The sequence below is a fragment of the Schistocerca americana genome, chromosome 8, assembly GCF_021461395.2.
Source record: "Schistocerca americana isolate TAMUIC-IGC-003095 chromosome 8, iqSchAmer2.1, whole genome shotgun sequence".
Taxonomy (NCBI): domain Eukaryota; kingdom Metazoa; phylum Arthropoda; class Insecta; order Orthoptera; family Acrididae; genus Schistocerca; species Schistocerca americana.
The window spans coordinates 134282215-134300758 of record NC_060126.1 but is presented as its reverse complement, the minus strand read 5'-3'; the positions used below and the strand labels follow the sequence as shown (position 1 = coordinate 134300758).

Genomic DNA, 18544 nt, shown 5'->3' with positions numbered 1-18544 from the left:
TTGTATATTACAGACTTTTTCATTGTTGTGAAGAAGTTTTGACAAGGTAATTAGGATAACAAAAAGGAAAAGTGTTATAACATTAATACTCTGTAATGAGCCACTGGAGACCATGAGTTCCTTATACTAAAATACTCAGAAAATGCCCCTGAACATTCCCAAAGTCTTGTCAGTGGAGTTCCAATTCAGCCTGATGTGGGAAAACTTCTTCTCTAAAGAAAATTGACTGTTTTAGACTATTTACACAATGATGAAAGAGGGTAGTCACATTAAAGTCGTAGGGAGCAATTGGACAAGATGAATATTCTTCACAAATTCAGCTACAAGTAGATGCTACAGTAATTTAAGGAAAAGTGCTCAGGACTAACTACTATTAGGGTACGATTGTATGCATACAACAGTTATGTATGTTTTTATTCACAGTAGCTCATCATAGGATATCAGGAAAATTAGCAAAGCAGTTTTTGAGTCTTAAACAATTAACGAACAAAACATCTAATTTTCACAACAGCAAATTACTTCGTATTCATTGCTATTTATTGTGGGTACAAGCTTTAGCTTAGCAAAATGTAAGGGATCGAGCAGTAGTATTGTATGTGCATTACTCACAGTTCCCCCTCCATGTAAGAGCTTCAGAAAGTCAAAATTCTGAAAAAATGAATTTTGTAACACATACCAGTTGGAAGTCTGCCTTCCTTTGCTCTAATTAAATGGAAACATTTTGTTTTTAGTTGTATTGGATATATATAATAATTTGATATCACAAAGATATTGCACATCACAATGACTATGTGCTCACGTGACTGTGGAATATGTTCCACTGAATGAAAACTCAAAATAATTAGGGAAACATGACTTTAAGTGTCTGCTATACTTCACTGAACAATAACTGAGGACTGGTATGTTACCAAATTATACCTTTAAACAGTGGAAAATCTAGGATGAAATGTAACAACATTATGAAAAGGAAAGTTGCCACTCACCGTATAACAGAGATGCTGAGTCGCAGATAGGCACCAGTCTGGTGCTACAACTCGCAGTGTGGCCTCAGGTGCCTGAGACTGCAATCATGTGTGGATGAGTGGCATGTGCGTGAATGAGTGAGTGAGTGAGTGTGTGTGTGTGTGTGTGTGTGTGTGTGTGTGTGTGTGTGTGTGTGGGTGGGTGGGTGGGTGGGTGGGTGGGTGGGTGGGTGTGGTGTGGTGTGTGATATTTTTATCGTGCCTATCTGCAACTCATCATCTCCGTTATGTGGTAAATGGCAACTTTCCTGTTCATAATATTGTCAAATTACACCTTTGTTTCACAAATTAAGCATACAACAAAACCTCATTGCATCCTCAATTGTTTACATAAAAAGAACTGAAATGTCGATCAGATGTCAAAAACAAAGTGGAAGCAATCATTCATTCTGTCAGCCTGGGAGCTATTCATTGGACTTTGAGAGCTTCAGTAATGTGTGTGCCCTCCATGAATATTTATCAGGGCTTGCCATCTACATTGCATCCTCTATACAAGTCTACGGAGGTCACCCTGTGGTATCCACTCCCGTTCTTCAATGACAGCTCATGAGAGTTCTTGGAGAGTGTGTAATGAAAGAGGACAACCATGAGCACATCTGTAAAATTTAAAATTTTCCCAGTGAATCAAGTGCTCAAAAAGATTTATGGATTGTAGCCGGTCATTGTAAACTTCATTCCATGATATTTTGGCTGAACAACTGCCAGCCGTCTTCAGGTGAACTGAACAAGGACTGACAAGACATTTTCTGCTCCATCTTATATTGTGCACTGATGGTACTGCCGCGCATGCATTGAAGTCGTGGAGACAGAAGGACCACACTGCCCAGTGGCAGCACCCTCACTGGTGGAACTGCAAGATTTAGCTGCTGTCAGTATAGTCACTGGCTGCAGCTATCAAAGTCTTCTGGCATCTTCATCTCGAGCAAATTTCGGAGTTGATGGGATTCCACGCGTTATTCAGTGATTACCAACTGAATAACATGTGGAATCCCATCATCTCCAAAATTTGCTCAAGATGAAGACACCAGAAGACTTCGAACGCTGCGGCCAGTGACAATACCGATGGCAGCTGAGTCTTGCAGTTCCACCAGCGAGGGCGTTGCCGCTGGGCGGTGTGGTCCTTCTGTCTCCGCGACTTCAACACATGCGCAGGAGTACCATCAGCACACTATATAACACGGAGTGGAGAATCTCTTCGTCAGTCCTTGTTCAGTTCACCTGTAGATGGTTGGCAGTTGTCCAGCCAAAATATCGTGGAATGAAGTTTACGACGACCAACTGCAATCCTGAAATCTCTTTGAACATGAACACGTCTGTCAAGCACGTCCCACATATGTTTTGAAAAAAGCTGCTGCCTCTGCATTTATATTGTATAGCTGCTGTTAATCTGCTATTGGTGGCTAGTATTTATGTACATCTACAAATACTGAGTCATACTTACAGTACTGAATCTAGATATTCAGATAATTGCTAGGAATAGTGGCTAATGAGGTACGTTCTTAATTTTCTTTTGAATTCAGAGGGATTATCAGTTTCTTGCTTTAAGTTAGATGGGGGCTTGTTGAATATCTTCTCTCCAGAGTACACAGCTCCATTCTGAACCATAGATGAAGTGGCAAAGTCTACGTGGAAATAGCTTTCATGCCTTTTATTGTAATTGTGTACGTCATAGATTAGCTTAATCTGATCAGCAACAAATAACGTTGAGTAGTGAATGCATTAGAAAGTGAGTACAAGAATCCTAAGATGGTTTCTGCAAGCTGTACAATTATCTACTTTACATGTTAATCTTACTGGTCACTTCTGCAGAATGAACACTTTATCTCCTTGGAGATGTTTGTTGTAAGGGCTTTAGGCTATGGTAAAGATCACTAGAAGCTATACAGATGCAGTTAGTATTTTTAAATGTAATAAAGCTCGACAAGCCAAATTGTTCAACTATTTGCTGAGCATTTTGAAATTTGTGAGTACTAATTGCATCTTTATAGCCTCTTATGTTGTCTCCAGTATTAGGAAACAAAATGTATTGCACAAAAACTTTTCATATATCATAGGCTAATACTTATACAAGATGTAAATACCAGCCATGAAAGCCTGCATTGTACAATCAAACATTCATTCTGTAGTGTCCTGCAGTCAGCAGGAAAGAACTAACAGTCAATCTGAACACAGTTTATTACAAATAAAGAAAAAACACCTTCTTGGCATACACTTAAGTTTTAAATGCAGAAGCAAACAAAAAAACCACACCTCTGTGGTAGCAAAACAGATAAGGAAACAAGATGATGGAAGAAAATACTGACCAAAACTACTCTGCAAAATACAACATGTTACTACAGGACTACGGTGAGTGAATACAAGGCTAGGGCCAGCGTAAGTACTGGCCGAAGCTGTTCCTAGCAGTTGGTAAACACTGACGGTCTAGGCATGCTTATAAAGCCAGGTTGGCAGAGTACTACAGCAATCATATGAGTTCCGATTGGTGGAACTCTGTCACATGTTGTCTGGCAAAGTAGTTCCATGTTTATTTGGAAAGTCAGTTACTGTTTCTGTCTGCTGGCGATGTTTCTACCTGCGCTGCTGAAAGAGGGTTAGCAACCCATCTTGCGTGTCAGTTTTGCGGGCCCTCTAACAATAAGGGGCCGCTACAGCATTTCTCCCCCTGGGAAAATAGATGGACCTCTTGCCTGACGCGAAAGGAGTGCATCGGCGTGCAGGCAGGAGGGTGAGAAGGAACAAGAAACCAGGAAAGGTATGGGGGAGCAGACTGGTGGACCATGACGTGTCTCAGCTGGACTTTTAATGGCATGGGGGGGCAGTGTGGTATGTAGCCAAGAAAAGAAGCACGGCCTCCTCCAGCGGGTGATGGGTCAGCAGCTTATTGAGCTGGGTCTTGAATATCCGCACAAATCATTCTGCCTGGCCATTTGATTCAGAATGAAATGGGGCAGTATGGACAAGGGAAATTCTATTGGCAGTACAGAAGTGCTTAAACTTGGTTGAAGTAAACTGTGGACCGTTATCCGTAACACTTGTTTTGGGGAGCTCGTCAACAGCAAAGAGGTGCCAGAGAATTTTGATACTCTCAGCAGAAGTGGTGCTCATCACGTGGGAGGCGTATGGGTATCCCAACCCAGAGTCAATCAGGATGAGCCACTGGGAACCATGAAAGGGCCCTGTGAAATCCAAATGAAGACATTCCCATGGAGCAGCAGCATGTGGCCATGAAAAATACTGATACGGGGGTGCGTCTGACATGTTTGGCACATGTTGCAGGCTGACATGAGGGAGACAATGTCTTTATTCATACCGCGCCAATAAATGTGTCGGCGGGCCAGCTGTTTGGTGAGGATGATGTCCCAGTGGCCAGTGTGAAGAAGGTCAAGGACCCGGAGGTGCAATGCAGACACAGAACATCAGAATCGCTATGCAAAAGGATAACCCCAATGCGGAATAAGAGACTTTGCTGATGATCTCAAAAGTGCTGGACCTCTGCATTGTCTGATCCTGAGCAGTGACCCAACAGCCTGCATCGGCATCCAACAGAAGCGCATCCAGAGCTGCGTCCATGTCTGGGTCCACATGGAAACACACCAAGGGGGAAGCATCAAACTCACAATCCACTACGGCAGGAAGCTGGGACAGAAAATCGGTGTTTGCATGCCATTCAGAAGTATGGTAGACAATATCAAAGTCAAACATCACCAGGAAGAATGCCCAATGCTGGAGACGGCGTGCCGTCTGGATGGGCACTGCAGCACCCAGGTGAAACAAAGAAACCAAAGGTTTGTGACCGGTCTGCAGTGTGAAATGATGACCATACATGAAATTGTAGAACTTCGTCAGGGCAAAAACCAGCGCCAAAGCTTCCTTTTCAATTTTACTGTATTTGGCTTGAGCATCGGTCAATTTTTTGGATGCGAAAACCACAGGTCTCTCAACGCCGTCGACCACTTGTGAGAGGACCACATCCAGGCCATAGTCCGAGGCATCGGTGGTGATGATGAGGACAGAGAAGGATCGTAAGCAGTCAGACAAGGAGGGTGGGAGAGAGCTGACTTGAGATGTATTAAAGCCAGCTCATACACCGTGTACCGAACCGAATTCGCACCCATGTGCAATAACCCGGTCAGGGGCGCCAAAATCTCGGTGGCGTGGGGTATAAAATGCCGATGATGATGATTTTTGGTTTGTGGGGCACTCAACTGTGCGGTTATCAGTGCCTGTACAAATTCCCAACCTCTGCTCAGTCCACTCTCACCACTTCCATTAATGATGATGAAATGATGAGAACAACACAAACACCCAGTCATCTCGAATCAGGTGAAGATCCCTGACCCCGCCGGTAATCGAACCCGGGCCGCTGTACTTGGGAAATGAGGATGCAACTGTGAGACCATGATCTGTGGAATTAAATGCTGATAATAGTTGATTTGACTGAGGATGGACTGTAGTTGCTTTACATTGGTGGGAGGAGGCCAGTTTTGAATCACCTCAATATACTCCTCAGAGGCATGTAGGCCACGGGCATCAATCATGAACCTGAGATAGCTGACCTCTCATGCAAAAAAGTCATACTTTTCTTTCTGGCAACGCAGTTTAGCCTCAGAAAACAGCCAGTATAGCTTTTCCACGAGGTCCACTGCTGATGAGCCACTGACGATGACATTGTCCAGATAATTGGCCACCCCGGGTACCTGGCTTGTGAGGCATTCCAAACAACATTGGAAAATGGCAGGGGCACTGGCAATGTGAAACAGGAGGCAGTTGTACAGGAAAAGGCCACACGAGGTTTTGATGACTAGGATCTGCTGTGATTTCTGGTCCAAAGACAGCTGCAAATAAGCATTGTACAAATCAATTTTGGTGAAAACGGTTGAGCCCGCAAGATGTGTGAGGATGTCATCCACCAATGGGACAGGATAGGCATTGATGATAGACTGAGAATTGACCATGACCTTAAAATCGCCACAGATGTGTAAAGCACTGTTCAGCTTCTCGACTATCACAATAGGCGTCGCCCAACGACTGTGTGCGACGAGAGAAAGGATGCCTTCATCCTGTAAGCAGCAAAGTTCCACCTGGAGCCTGTCTCAGAGAGCAAAGGGAACTGGGCAGGCCTTAGAAAAATGAGGAACAGCAGAGGGAATAAGCTGAACATGCATAGTGAAACCCTTGCATTTTCTGAGCAATGGGGCGATGAGGGAATTGACACCACTTGTTCTGCGTCCTGCACAGATAAACCCAGGGGACAAAAAATTAGTTGCACCAGGGGATCCAGCCACCAAAAACTGAGCTGTGAAGGAACAACCATTGTAAGAGATTTGTGTGGAAAAAACGCCATTGACAGATATAGAGTGATTACTGAAACTGTGCAAGGTACAAGTGTATGGGGATAAAGCCGGCGAACTCAAATGTTGGTATGTGGCACCATCCACAATAGAGACAGATGATGTTGTATCAATTTGGAAGACCACCGGAATATGCATGACCTCCAAGGTAATGAGAAAATGGGCACCTGACTGGGGAATGATGGAGAATACTTGGCTTTCAATGGAATGCAAGGCTTCCAGGTCCTGATGTGATGATTCACGATGAGCCTGTGAGTCTACAGGAAGCGTGGCATCGACATGATGTTTTTGTGAAGCCTGACACACCACAGTGCTAGGGCCTGTTTGGCTGTAAGCCATGCATCTTACTCACCAGTGGAGGCTCTCTGACCATTGGTGGGTCTGTAAACAGTCTGGACAGGATAGAAGCCGGGTGGAAGACTTCCTGTCACAGAGTGGGCCAATGGATTGACAAGGCTCCCACTCGGTGCTAAGCAACTGGTGAGCCGTGAAAACAGCTGGATCAAGACATGGTGGTTGTAGCCTGTGAGACTGTTCAAACGCATGAATGATCAGCAGACAGATGTCGAGAGATAGGTGCATGAAAAACCAGCATACTGCAAATCAACAAAGAGACATAAGGCTGCTTGCAGGCGATGTCAGTGCACCAGAATTTACAATCATGGGAGAGACCCTGTAACTTTATAATCTATTCAAGATAAGTCTGACCTGGAGACTTTTGACAAGAAAAGAAAATCTGACTGGTGGAGGTGACATGTATTTGTGCATCAAAGTACTGAAAAAGGCAGCCCTTAAAGTAAGTAAATGAGAGGTCTCGAGGGGGACTACTCAGGGTTCAATTGTGTAACTAAACGATACACCTGTGGGCCAGCTGTTGCTAAAACAAAGCCTGACTTTGATTTTCGTTGTGGATCCCATGTGCCAGTAAATGTTGTTCTAACTGTTCAACATAATTTGGCCATGGTTCGACAGACCTATTGAAAGCCAGAAACGTTGGTGGAGCCACGTGCAAAGTGTTCAATTTACCTGCGATGGAATCAACGCTGTGGGTTGCTTCTTGCAACGCTGGCGAGTGAGAGCGAATGTCCAAATGCGTGAGCATTGCCTGAATCTCCTGTAGAGTTTCCACCAAGGACTGAGGAAGCTCCTCAGAGGAGGCCATTCTGTTTGAAAATGAAAGTTGTATCCTTATCACCAATAACTGTAGTGTCCTGCAGTCAGCACGAAAGAACTAACAGTCAGTTCAGATGCACTTTATTACAATTAAAGAAAAACGCCTTCTTGGCATACACTAAGTTTTAAACGCAGAAAAAAAAAAAAAAAAAAAAAAAAAAAAGAAAAGACAATTCTGTGATAGCAAAACAGATAAGGAAACAAGACAATGGAAGAAAATGCTGACCAAAACTACTCCACGGCAACGGCCTTGCCACAGTGGATACACCGGTTCCCATGAGATCACCGAAGTTAAGCGCTGTCGGGCATGGCTGGCACTTGGATGGGTGACCATCCAGCTGCCATGCGCTGTTGCCATTTTTTGTGGTGCACTCAGCCTCGTGATGCCAATTGAGGAGCTACTCGACCGAATAGTAGCGGCTCCGGTCACAGAAAACCATCCTAATGACCGGGAGAGTGGTGTGCTGACCACACACCCCTCCTATCCGCATCCTCACCTGAGGATGATACGGCGGTCGGATGGTCCCGGTGGGCCACTTGTGGCCTTAACACGGAGTGCATGCACATGCACAAAACTACTCCACAAAATACAACATGCTACTACAAGACTACGACGAGTGAATACAAGGCTAGGGCTGGCGTAAGTACCGGCCAGAGCTGTTCTTAGCAGTTGGTAAACACTGCCAGTCTGACGGTCTAGGTGTGCTTATAAAGCCAGGTCAGCGGAGTGCTACAGCAGTTCTGACTGGTGGAATACTGTCACATGTTGTCTGGCAAAGTAGTTCTGTGTTTGTTTGGAAAGTCTTTTACTGTTTCTGTCCACTGGTGATGTTTCTCTCCGCCCTGCAGAAAGGTGGTTAGCAATTTGTTTTGCATGTTGGTTCTGCGGCCCTCTAACAATAAGGGGCTGCTACAACACATTCATTCATTCATTTAGTTTCATTCACATATAATTCTCTGTAAATCTCATCATGATGGAGAGCATTCAGCTGTGTGGAGGGAGTCAAGTGATATATGCTCTCAGGGGTGTGGAGGGAGCTAAGTTGTATATTAATAGATCAAAGAAATCTCTTCCGCCTACTTCTGTAAAGTATGCCAACAACAAACAATTGAAAATCTGGAATGGAGTAACAGCAATATGAATTAAGATAGATTGCAGCTCACCACATATAGTAAATGTTGAACAGCAGACAGACACATTTAAAAGTTAACTAAGTTAAGGGATGAAGACCTTTGTCAGGCTTAAAAAGCGTTCACTCACAACTGAAACATGCATGGCCACTGTCATCTCCAGGTGCCAATGGCCCATTGGAGTCGCAGACTCAGTGCCCATAGACAACAATGACCATGTGTGTGTGTATGTATGTGTGTGTGTGTGTGTGTGTGTGTGTATGTATGTGTCTAGCCCTGACAAAGGGCTTTGTCTGATAGCTTAGTCTACTTTGAAATGTGCCTCTCTGAATATCTCTTTTATGTGGTGAGTAACAATCTATGCTAACTCTTATGACTAACAGTAATCTGCTCCAATTATGATTACAGCAGTTGTTCTTAAGACTGCTTTATATATGTTTTGGGTGTTTGTATACTTATAAAGTAAGGATCTATCTAATATAAAAATTAGTCACATTAGCCAAAATTTGTCTGGCAATAACAAAAACAATAAAAGTTGCCTAAAAGCACAGCATTAACTTAAGATATTGATCAAAATAATAGTCCTTTTTCTGTGGATGTTGATCACATGACACTGTCTCACACAAGTACATTGAAACATTATTGGTTATAAGTTTATTGTTGGAACAGTTTGTAATTTAGAAAATGATGCAACCAGTAAAACTTGCATGTAATCTAGTATTCCATTAAATCCATTGATGCTGTACAGTTCACACTATACAAACCAGTAAATGTAGTAAATAAATTTCTATATAATAACTTTTTGTACAGGAATAATCAAGGGCGACGAGATCATGGTAATAAATGGTGCTATAGTGAGCGACTTGGACATGATGTATCTCGAGAGTGTTCTCCAAGAAGAACTCGCCCTGTGCATGATGATGAGGTCATCACGGACAGAGCCGCCAGATCTTGTGGGTATTATGCGTGCGACGGACGACATCATCGAGAGCCTCGTCTGCCCACCTCCCCCTTCAGATCCCCCTATCATCAGCGAAGAGATGATATCAGGGCTCATTGTTCCTGCACCCGGGTGGAGTGAGTATTCCTTTTAAATACGATTACATCCAGAAAATCAGTAGATTGTTTCATTTGAGCTGTACCACTTTCTTTCAAGTTTTTCATCTAGAGAAGTAGTAGATTGTTGAATTTGAATGGCAGCACTTTATTTCGAGCTTCTACTCCTTGCTTAGTTTTGGTGCCCACAATGTCAGTTACTGTTCATGGTAGGAACAGTGTCAAAGACTTCAATTAAAATCTCATAAGGCCAAAATTTGCTTGAAAACATGTTATTCATTTAAATTTTAATAAAATATGTATTATAAAGGCCCAAAAAAAATGGGGAATTACATTGACCAAAAGACAAAAAAGGAATTGAAGCCCTAAAGCTCTAAAACAAATGGTTATGGGGCACTCCATCTGAAGACAAAAAGTAACTTATTAAAATGACTGGATGGGCAAGATAACTACAGAGCTAAATAGCAACACGTCTCACAAATACACTCCTGGAAATGGAAAAAAGAACACATTGACACCGGTGTGTCAGACCCACCATACTTGCTCTGGACACTGCGAGAGGGCTGTACAAGCAATGATCACACGCACGGCACAGCGGACACACCAGGAACCGCGGTGTTGGCCGTCGAATGGCGCTAGCTGCGCAGCATTTGTGCACCGCCGCCGTCAGTGTCAGCCAGTTTGCCGTGGCATACGGAGCTCCATCGCAGTCTTTAACACTGGTAGCATGCCGCGACAGCGCGGACGTGAACCGTATGTGCAGTTGACGGACTTTGAGCGAGGGCGTATAATGGGCATGCGGGAGGCCGGGTGGATGTACCGCCGAATTGCTCAACACGTGGGGCGTGAGGTCTCCACAGTACATCGATGTTGTCGCCAGTGGTCGGCGGAAGGTGCACGTGCCCGTCGACCTGGAACCGGACCGCAGCGACGCACGGATGCACGCCAAGACCGTAGGATCCTACGCAGTGCCGTAGGGGACCGCACCGCCACTTCCCAGCAAATTAGGGACACTGTTGCTCCTGGGGTATCGGCGAGGACCATTCGCAACCGTCTCCATGAAGCTGGGCTACGGTCCCGCACACCGTTAGGCCGTCTTCCGCTCACGCCCCAACATCGTGCAGCCCGCCTCCAGTGGTGTCGCGACAGGCGTGAATGGAGGGACGAATGGAGACGTGTCGTCTTCAGCAATGAGAGTCGCTTCTGCCTTGGTGCCAATGATGGTCGTATGCGTGTTTGGCGCCGTGCAGGTGAGCGCCACAATCAGGACTGCATACGACCGAGGCACACAGGGCCAACACCCGGCATCATGGTGTGGGGAGCGATCTCCTACACTGGCCGTACACCACTGGTGATCGTCGAGGGGACACTGAATAGTGCACGGTACATCCAAACCGTCATCGAACCCATCGTTCTACCATTCCTAGACCGGCAAGGGAACTTGCTGTTCCAACAGGACAATGCACGTCCGCATGTATCCCATGCCACCCAACGTGCTCTAGAAGGTGTAAGTCAACTACCCTGGCCAGCAAGATCTCCGGATCTGTCCCCCATTGAGCATGTTTGGGACTGGATGAAGCGTCGTCTCACGCGGTCTGCACGTCCAGCACGAACGCTGGTCCAACTGAGGCACCAGGTGGAAATGGCATGGCAAGCCGTTCCACAGGACTACATCCAGCATCTCTACGATTGTCTCCATGGGAGAATAGCAGCCTGCATTGCTGCGAAAGGTGGATATACACTGTACTAGTGCCAACATTGTGCATGCTCTGTTGCCTGTGTCTATGTGCCTGTGGTTCTGTCAGTGTGATCATGTGATGTATCTGACCCCAGGAATGTGTCAATAAAGTTTCCCCTTCCTGGGACAATGATTCACGGTGTTCTTATTTCAATTTCCAGGAGTGTATTTATCATCTTCCCACATTCATTAAAGTCCTTTTGGGCTGTGAATGATCTGTGATTTTTCCATATAATTAGTTTCCCACGTACCTTTCTCTTCATCTGATGATATGGAGGCACTGCTGGTTTGAAAGCTTTAAATCCTTATCCTTCATAAATGCTGCCACCTGTCTCTATGGTAACTACATTATTTTACGTCTAATAGTTAAGTTCATTTTGAAATATTTTTTTCTTCTGTGTAAAGAAACTACTCAAGGAATACAGTTTGTGACTGAATATTTTCTGGCTTTTGTTTATGCTCTGATACCTACAAATATTGCTTAAAATACCATATGCAACAGTTGCATCTTGGATGTGTTAATATTGGGCAATGGTTAGATAAATTATTTTCTGTTAATATCAAAGTGAAGAAAATCTTACACGAAAATGGAATTTGTGTGTAATGTTTAGAATGATTATAATGAAAGGTCCAGTTTCAAAATGCTGGGAAAAAAAGAATTGGTACTCAGAATAATGAACTGAATATTACCAAACAAGGAGCAAACATTATGGAAACAAAGAAAAGTTAATGAAAATTTCCCCACTAGATGGAACTGTAAGCATCATAACTTAAATGGGTCTGGCTGCAAATGACAGATGAATCACACATTGCATCAGCTGTACTGTCCAATGTGCCAGACCACATAAGATTAGCATTCAACAATTGTGGCATGACAGCAAGGCCATACCATATCAGATTGGAAAAATTCATTATTAGTTGTCCTGAGACCAAAAACTGCATAAAAGGCAACAATGATATCAGCTTTTAATTGTTCTGAGGCCAAAAACCTCATAAAAAGCAGCAAGGAAATCAATTTTTAACTGTCCTAAAACCAAGAACTGCATAAGAAGCAACAATAAAATCTGTTTCAATTGTCATGAGACCAGAGCAAAACATGTTCAGTATGCTGTTCATCATTTTCTGCCATAAGTTTAAATCAAGAAACAGCATGTTACATGACAGATCTAGTGTCTCAAGGGTCACATTAAGAATGTGTTGCACAATGTGTGCCTTCATTGCAGCTGTGTTTGTAATTGGGGCACTGAATACAGCACCTTCCATATAACCCTACCAGCCAGAAGTCACATAGGATCCTTGGTAATCCTAGTATTTCCAAAATACCTCTGCTGCAGCATTTCACTGACACTGTAATGTGTGGTGGAGTGCCATGTTACAGTATAACTTTGATGTGTAAGCATTGATTGATGCCTGTACATGCTAAATTTATATTGTCATATATGTCATTATAACTATACTGAGTCTACATGACCACCTGTAATGTACAGATGATAGTTGCACTGTTAGCTGAAATCTGGATTTGCAATAACATACAGATGATATTACGATGGATGCCGACCATCCTTCTGTCCTGGATGACATCACAGTCTTAGGATACAATTATTCTCATGGAATAAAACCTGGTGGGTAGTTTCATATGGATAGCAATGCAAGATGTTTTGTAGAATTTTATGCACCATGGTCATAGGCATATCCAAAGTTCAGGCAGTTCTCTGTGCACTGCCTGTTTGCACAGCACTGCTTGACCCCATCCTGCAATGCTGTGGCCACATCTTCTACTGATGTCACATCAGTCGTTTTCTCCTTCTGCCACATTACATTTCAAAAGGACATGTCTTTTTGAATTTTATAATCATTTTCTCCAGACTCTTGGTGGACATTTGATCAACACTGTTTTTCATACTCTTGAGTACCCAAAACTTCTGCAGAGCTGTTGACACACAGTCACCATTCTTGTAGAAGAACTTTGCCAGTAGCATGTAATCTTTCATTAATACATTCATGGTGAGTGTCTCATTGCAAATTCTGCTGAATACGGTGCCACCTAGCGCCAAAATTTTTATTAAATTTTGTTTCCATAATATTTTCATCTTCTTTGATAGTATTCTGTTCAAATATAATTACAGCATTTTGGAATTGGAACCTTAATTATAATCACCCTGCATTTCACCATGGCATCATCTTAAGTCCTCTTAATGTCTGATTGCTGGAAATTGTTATTAAATTTTGGCCCGAACAACATTATGAGACAAGAAGCTCAGATAATACTCATCATTTTGCTTGATTACTTGGTTTTGTATCCTTTACATGACAGAACATTGGTGAACCTTAGAAATCCTGTGAAACTTGTTCTTTCTTATACAGTTTACAAACAGCGTATTTTCTATTTCATTTTCTTGTGTATTCTTCAAATTACATTCACAGTGCTATCTGTAAGTCAAAATGGGCTTTTAATATTAATTTTAAATAATATTATTTAACACTTTCCATATTTTCTGCCAATATTGTAGAATTTTGTTATCCTAAATCATTGACTACCAAATGAAACACAAAATGGAGGTTTTAGTATTTCAAAAAAACAAATTTTAATGTTCCAGGCAAGGAGCTTTACTCTCCCGAGGCGGAGAGCTCTCCTGCTCCTTCTAGTGAAGCTGGTGGAAAAACTACTTCCCGGACGAACTCATTCGAAATAGAAAATCTACTGAAGGTATAAAAAACACAGAATTTTTCATAAGAAAATAACATAAGTGCCAGTGTTCATAGTAAATGTGAATGCCAGTAGAGGAGAAATATATGTGCATTAAACACTGAGTGTGTAACTCAAAAAATTTCAACTTGGATACTGCATTATGTGACATACAATTTCAAATTGCCTGTGAAGTACTCGAATGCTACATGCCATTTGGGTGTAATATATAATTTACTAGCATGCATGTAATGTTGGTAAATTACTCAGTCCAGATTTTAATTTAGGTAGTGATTTTTATATGCATTTGTATTGCATTGTGAGAGGCCACTGCAGCCAGGGGAGAAATTTTCATTTCCTTGAGACAAGTGGCGGGAATTTAGTGAATTATTGCAATAGATACATCCAGTTTGAGCACAGGTGAAGGACATCCCCTTTGTATCATTAGTGTCTGGACTGTACTTTCTACAATAAAAGTATGGTTTGGTCCTTGTGAAATTTTTGAGTTTTCAGAGAACACTCTTAATAAGAGTTTTTGTGCTAAATTAAATCGTAGAAAGTTTTCTGGGATTTAGATGTTAAGTAATAGTATGAGAAGTGCTACAGGGAAGCAGTGCCAAATAAGGACAAAAGAGGGGAAACCATCAGAAATGCACATGATTGGTACAAGAGTTGATCAATCTGTAGCCACAATACTGTTTGCTGAGAGGCATAATGTTCAATAAATTTTCTGTAGTTGCTCAGGACTTACTAAATCAGGGATTTCGTGGAAAGATATGGAGTGTATAAAGTAAGTTTATTTATCCTGTTGGATGTATAGTCAGGTGATCTGTTTTAGTAGTTGCATGTACTGTGTTCTATGGGGACTAGCAGAGCTATATTTCAAGTGCAAGGTGTTGGCATGATACACTGTTATGTTTTCTTTCACAGATCACTACTAGTGAAGTGAAGATTGGAGAGGCTTGACTTTAATATGCAGGCTCTCTCTCTCTCTCTCTCTCTCTCTCTCTCTCTCTCTCTCTCTCTCTCTCTCTCTCTCTCTCTCTCCTCCCCCTCCCCCAACCCTCCCCCCTTCTCCTTAAAAAACTTCTGTTAGAATGTTGGTTAATAGCTAACTCAAGGAGGTTTTGCATCAGGTAAGAGACTTTGCTGAAGTTTATTGAAGTGGAAATAAATTGCACTGTTGGGAGCTTAAATATGTCTGCTTCAGTCCACTAGTAGATTAGAAAATGATATATTAAAAGTATTAAAAGTAGTCCATGAATTTTGTTATTTGGGCTGAAAAATAACTGATGCTGGCTGAAGTAGAGAAGACGTTAAAAAGACTGGCAAAATCACGAAAAGTGTTTCTCAAGAATCTTGATAGCATTGAATATGAAGGTATTTTTCTGGAGTGTAGCCTTGTATGGAAGTGAAACATGGTCAATACACTATTCAGACAAGAACAGACTAGAAGCTTTTGAAATGTGGTGCTATAGAAGAATGCTAAAGATTGGATAGTTAGCTCAAATAACTAATGTGGTACTGAATCAAATAGGGGGGAGGGGGGGGGGGGGAGGATGAAGAGGTGTGGTACAATCTGACTGTAAGAATGGATTGTTTATCACCATAGCATGCTCTGTTCTGTGCAGAAGGCCAAGTAAAGATACCTAACCACACCTTTCTTATGGTGCCCAGATTGCATGCTAATTGACCTCTTTTTAAATGTATTTACCTCAGCATTGCATATCATCCTGCTTTCTGGAGGGCTGAGTTCTGTAAGACCGACCTGCTTGTGTTTTCAAAGAGTATGATCATGTGATGCACTCTCTCCATTATATAGTAAATCAATGGAAAAGTACTTACCTTTTCCAGAGAAAGGTTTGATTGATGAGCTGATAAGAGAAAATTTAACTTCCAATAGAAGACCATTTACTTTGAAGCATGGTGGTTTCTTAAAACAGTACAAACTACATAAAACTTCCCGCACTTCCAACTGCACCTGGCACAAAAGCAGAGAGTGTCAAATGTTAATCTTGCCATGGGTCTTACACATTACTTCATTACTCACATGATTTCACCTAATGTTAGAGAACTTTACATTGCTTTTTGTGACCCAGCAGTCCTCAACAATTTCAATTACTGTCAGGAAGGCACAAACATGAGGCATTAGCATGTCAGAGACTTATGTGGCATGTGAGGCAAGTTGCATTGCTAACACCAAGTGGTGCCATTATAGCTGCTGCTGGAATGGACTGCCAATGCTTAAAGCTGCTCTCAATGTAATACAGCATGAAGAAAAGCCTGGTAGGTTCTCTGTGGCTCTTTTCATGTTTAACTTCACAAAATCTATTTCATTTTTTAAAGACTCACACTGACTTCCGAAAAGTGCATGGTCCCAAAAAAACCAGAAGGTGCTCCTACTCATAATCTTGGTTCAGTGAGGAGTAACTATTTTATTTTTACTAGACCTTTTTCTGCCAATACCTATAAAACTGTATGAAGTTAATTTCTACACCTTGTCTCATGTCCTGCTCTCCAACTCTAAAAAGAGCCCTTATCAGATCTGAAAAAAGCTTTGCAAATGTCTCTTCTGCCTGTAAAAACTGATGGTCTCTTTCTTCCATGGAAGCAGTTGTTCCTGTGGGAAATCTGCATCTTAACTTGAAGAAATAGTAATTGTATTCCTCTACCAATGTTGTCCAGAAGCTTACCAGTTGCTATGTATACCTTTCCAGAAACAGTACACTGTAAAGTTGGCCATGTTGGCTCTTGATGCTTTCACACTTATCCTCTCCTCTGATGCATAATTCTAAACCACATTAGTTCATGAAATTAATTATGTGCAAACAAAATAAAAGTTTCCTACCAAATTATCTGTTTTGAACTTGACCAAATTGAGATTACTTTAGCTCGCAAAATCAGTTAATCAGTAATCACTGTGGAATGAGGTGGAATGGAGCATTGAACTATCTTTGTGCCAGGCTAGGTTATAGGTTGATGGGAGCAAAGAGTCTTCAGTTAGGTAATGGAAAGAAGTGTGAAGGGCAAACATTGTAGAGGGTGACCAAGGCTCAAATACAGTAAGTAGGATCAACTGTATGTAGGATGCAGTAGTTATGCAGAGATAAAGAGCCATGGAGAGGATAGACTCACATGAAGAGCTACAGCAAACCAATCTTTTGAGTGGAGACAACAACAACAACAACAACAGTTGGTTCTTATAGTGTGTCTAAGTGTAGTGACATGCCTAAAAGGCCCACAATGGTGTAGGAACTGTGAAGGTCTGTGGAAGGATAGTGGCCCTTCCCTAAACACTTTCACAAGTACAGTAGTGCAGGAAAATGGTTCATATCAACCTGTAAATATTCCTAAGCTGATCTGAGCATTATCACTTTGCATAGCAAAACAGCATATTTCACATGTGGACAATGACAGTGGGTGATATTCTAATGGCTTCCTGGCAAGAAGTGAAGGAATGTTATACAGTGAAACAAATAAATAGTTAAGGAATGATAGCAATGGTCATGGTTACTTTCTCGGCCACATATTTATGAAAATAGCTTGTGAAATCCACTCACACCCCTGGAAGTCCATTCAGTCATAAAACATATCATACATGGAGAGGTGCCAACCTCAGATCGGATCTGGACAGATTAATGATGAGAACTGGTGTACCAACCAGCCCAGATGTGGCTTTCATGTGGTTTCCCACATCCCACTAGGTGAATACTCAGCTGGTACCCAAGTCCCACCTCAGTTACATGATACACAAACATTTAGAAAACTTTTGCTCTCTTTTACATGAATAAAACTGCATGCAGACAATTGTGGTACACATATTATGCCCTGGGGGGATGGGTGGCAATGGAGTGGCAATAGGAAGGGCATCTGGCCACCCTTTAAATTAGCCATGCCAAATCCATGCTGACTGTGTGCCAATGTGGGACAAAGGCAAAAGAAAGAGAAGTCATAAATCAACTGATAAATTTCCATGAGCATTGCCGACATTAGAGACAAATTTAATGACTGTCATTATTTATAGCCACAGTAGGTGAACAAGGTCTGTTCAGAAAATTCTAAAACTTTGTCCAAAAAATGTTCCAACCCTTGTGTTTTACTTATTGTGCATGGCCTCCTTCAAAATACTCTCCAACACAATAGATACGCTACTCCCAGTGCCCTTTACACTTCCAGAAGCAGTCTTGGTACATCTCTTGCTGAATCACACAAAGTGTCATCTGCCAATTTTTTTGTCTCATCTATCATTGTGAACCTTCATCCTTTCAATGGAGTTTTCTAGTTTGGAAATAAGAAAAGGTCCACAGGGGCCAGATCTGGAGGGTACAGAGGATGAGGCAGCACAGTAATTTCATTTTTTATGCAATAGTTGTGCACGAACAGGGAT

General features: G+C 42.2%; 1 protein-coding gene and 1 pseudogene across 1 annotated transcript in view; both read left to right on the top strand.

The window, feature by feature from the left end:
* LOC124544796 (protein still life, isoforms C/SIF type 2-like) overlaps positions 1-18544 on the top strand; it is a 600560-nt gene that overhangs the window by 495936 nt on the left and 86080 nt on the right. The window contains exons 8-9 of the mRNA XM_047123478.1: positions 9488-9754; positions 14069-14178. Of these exons, the coding sequence (XP_046979434.1) occupies positions 9488-9754; positions 14069-14178 (377 nt within the window). The remainder of the gene's footprint in view (positions 1-9487; positions 9755-14068; positions 14179-18544) is intronic.
* Positions 7787-7903, top strand: LOC124546058 (annotated as a pseudogene).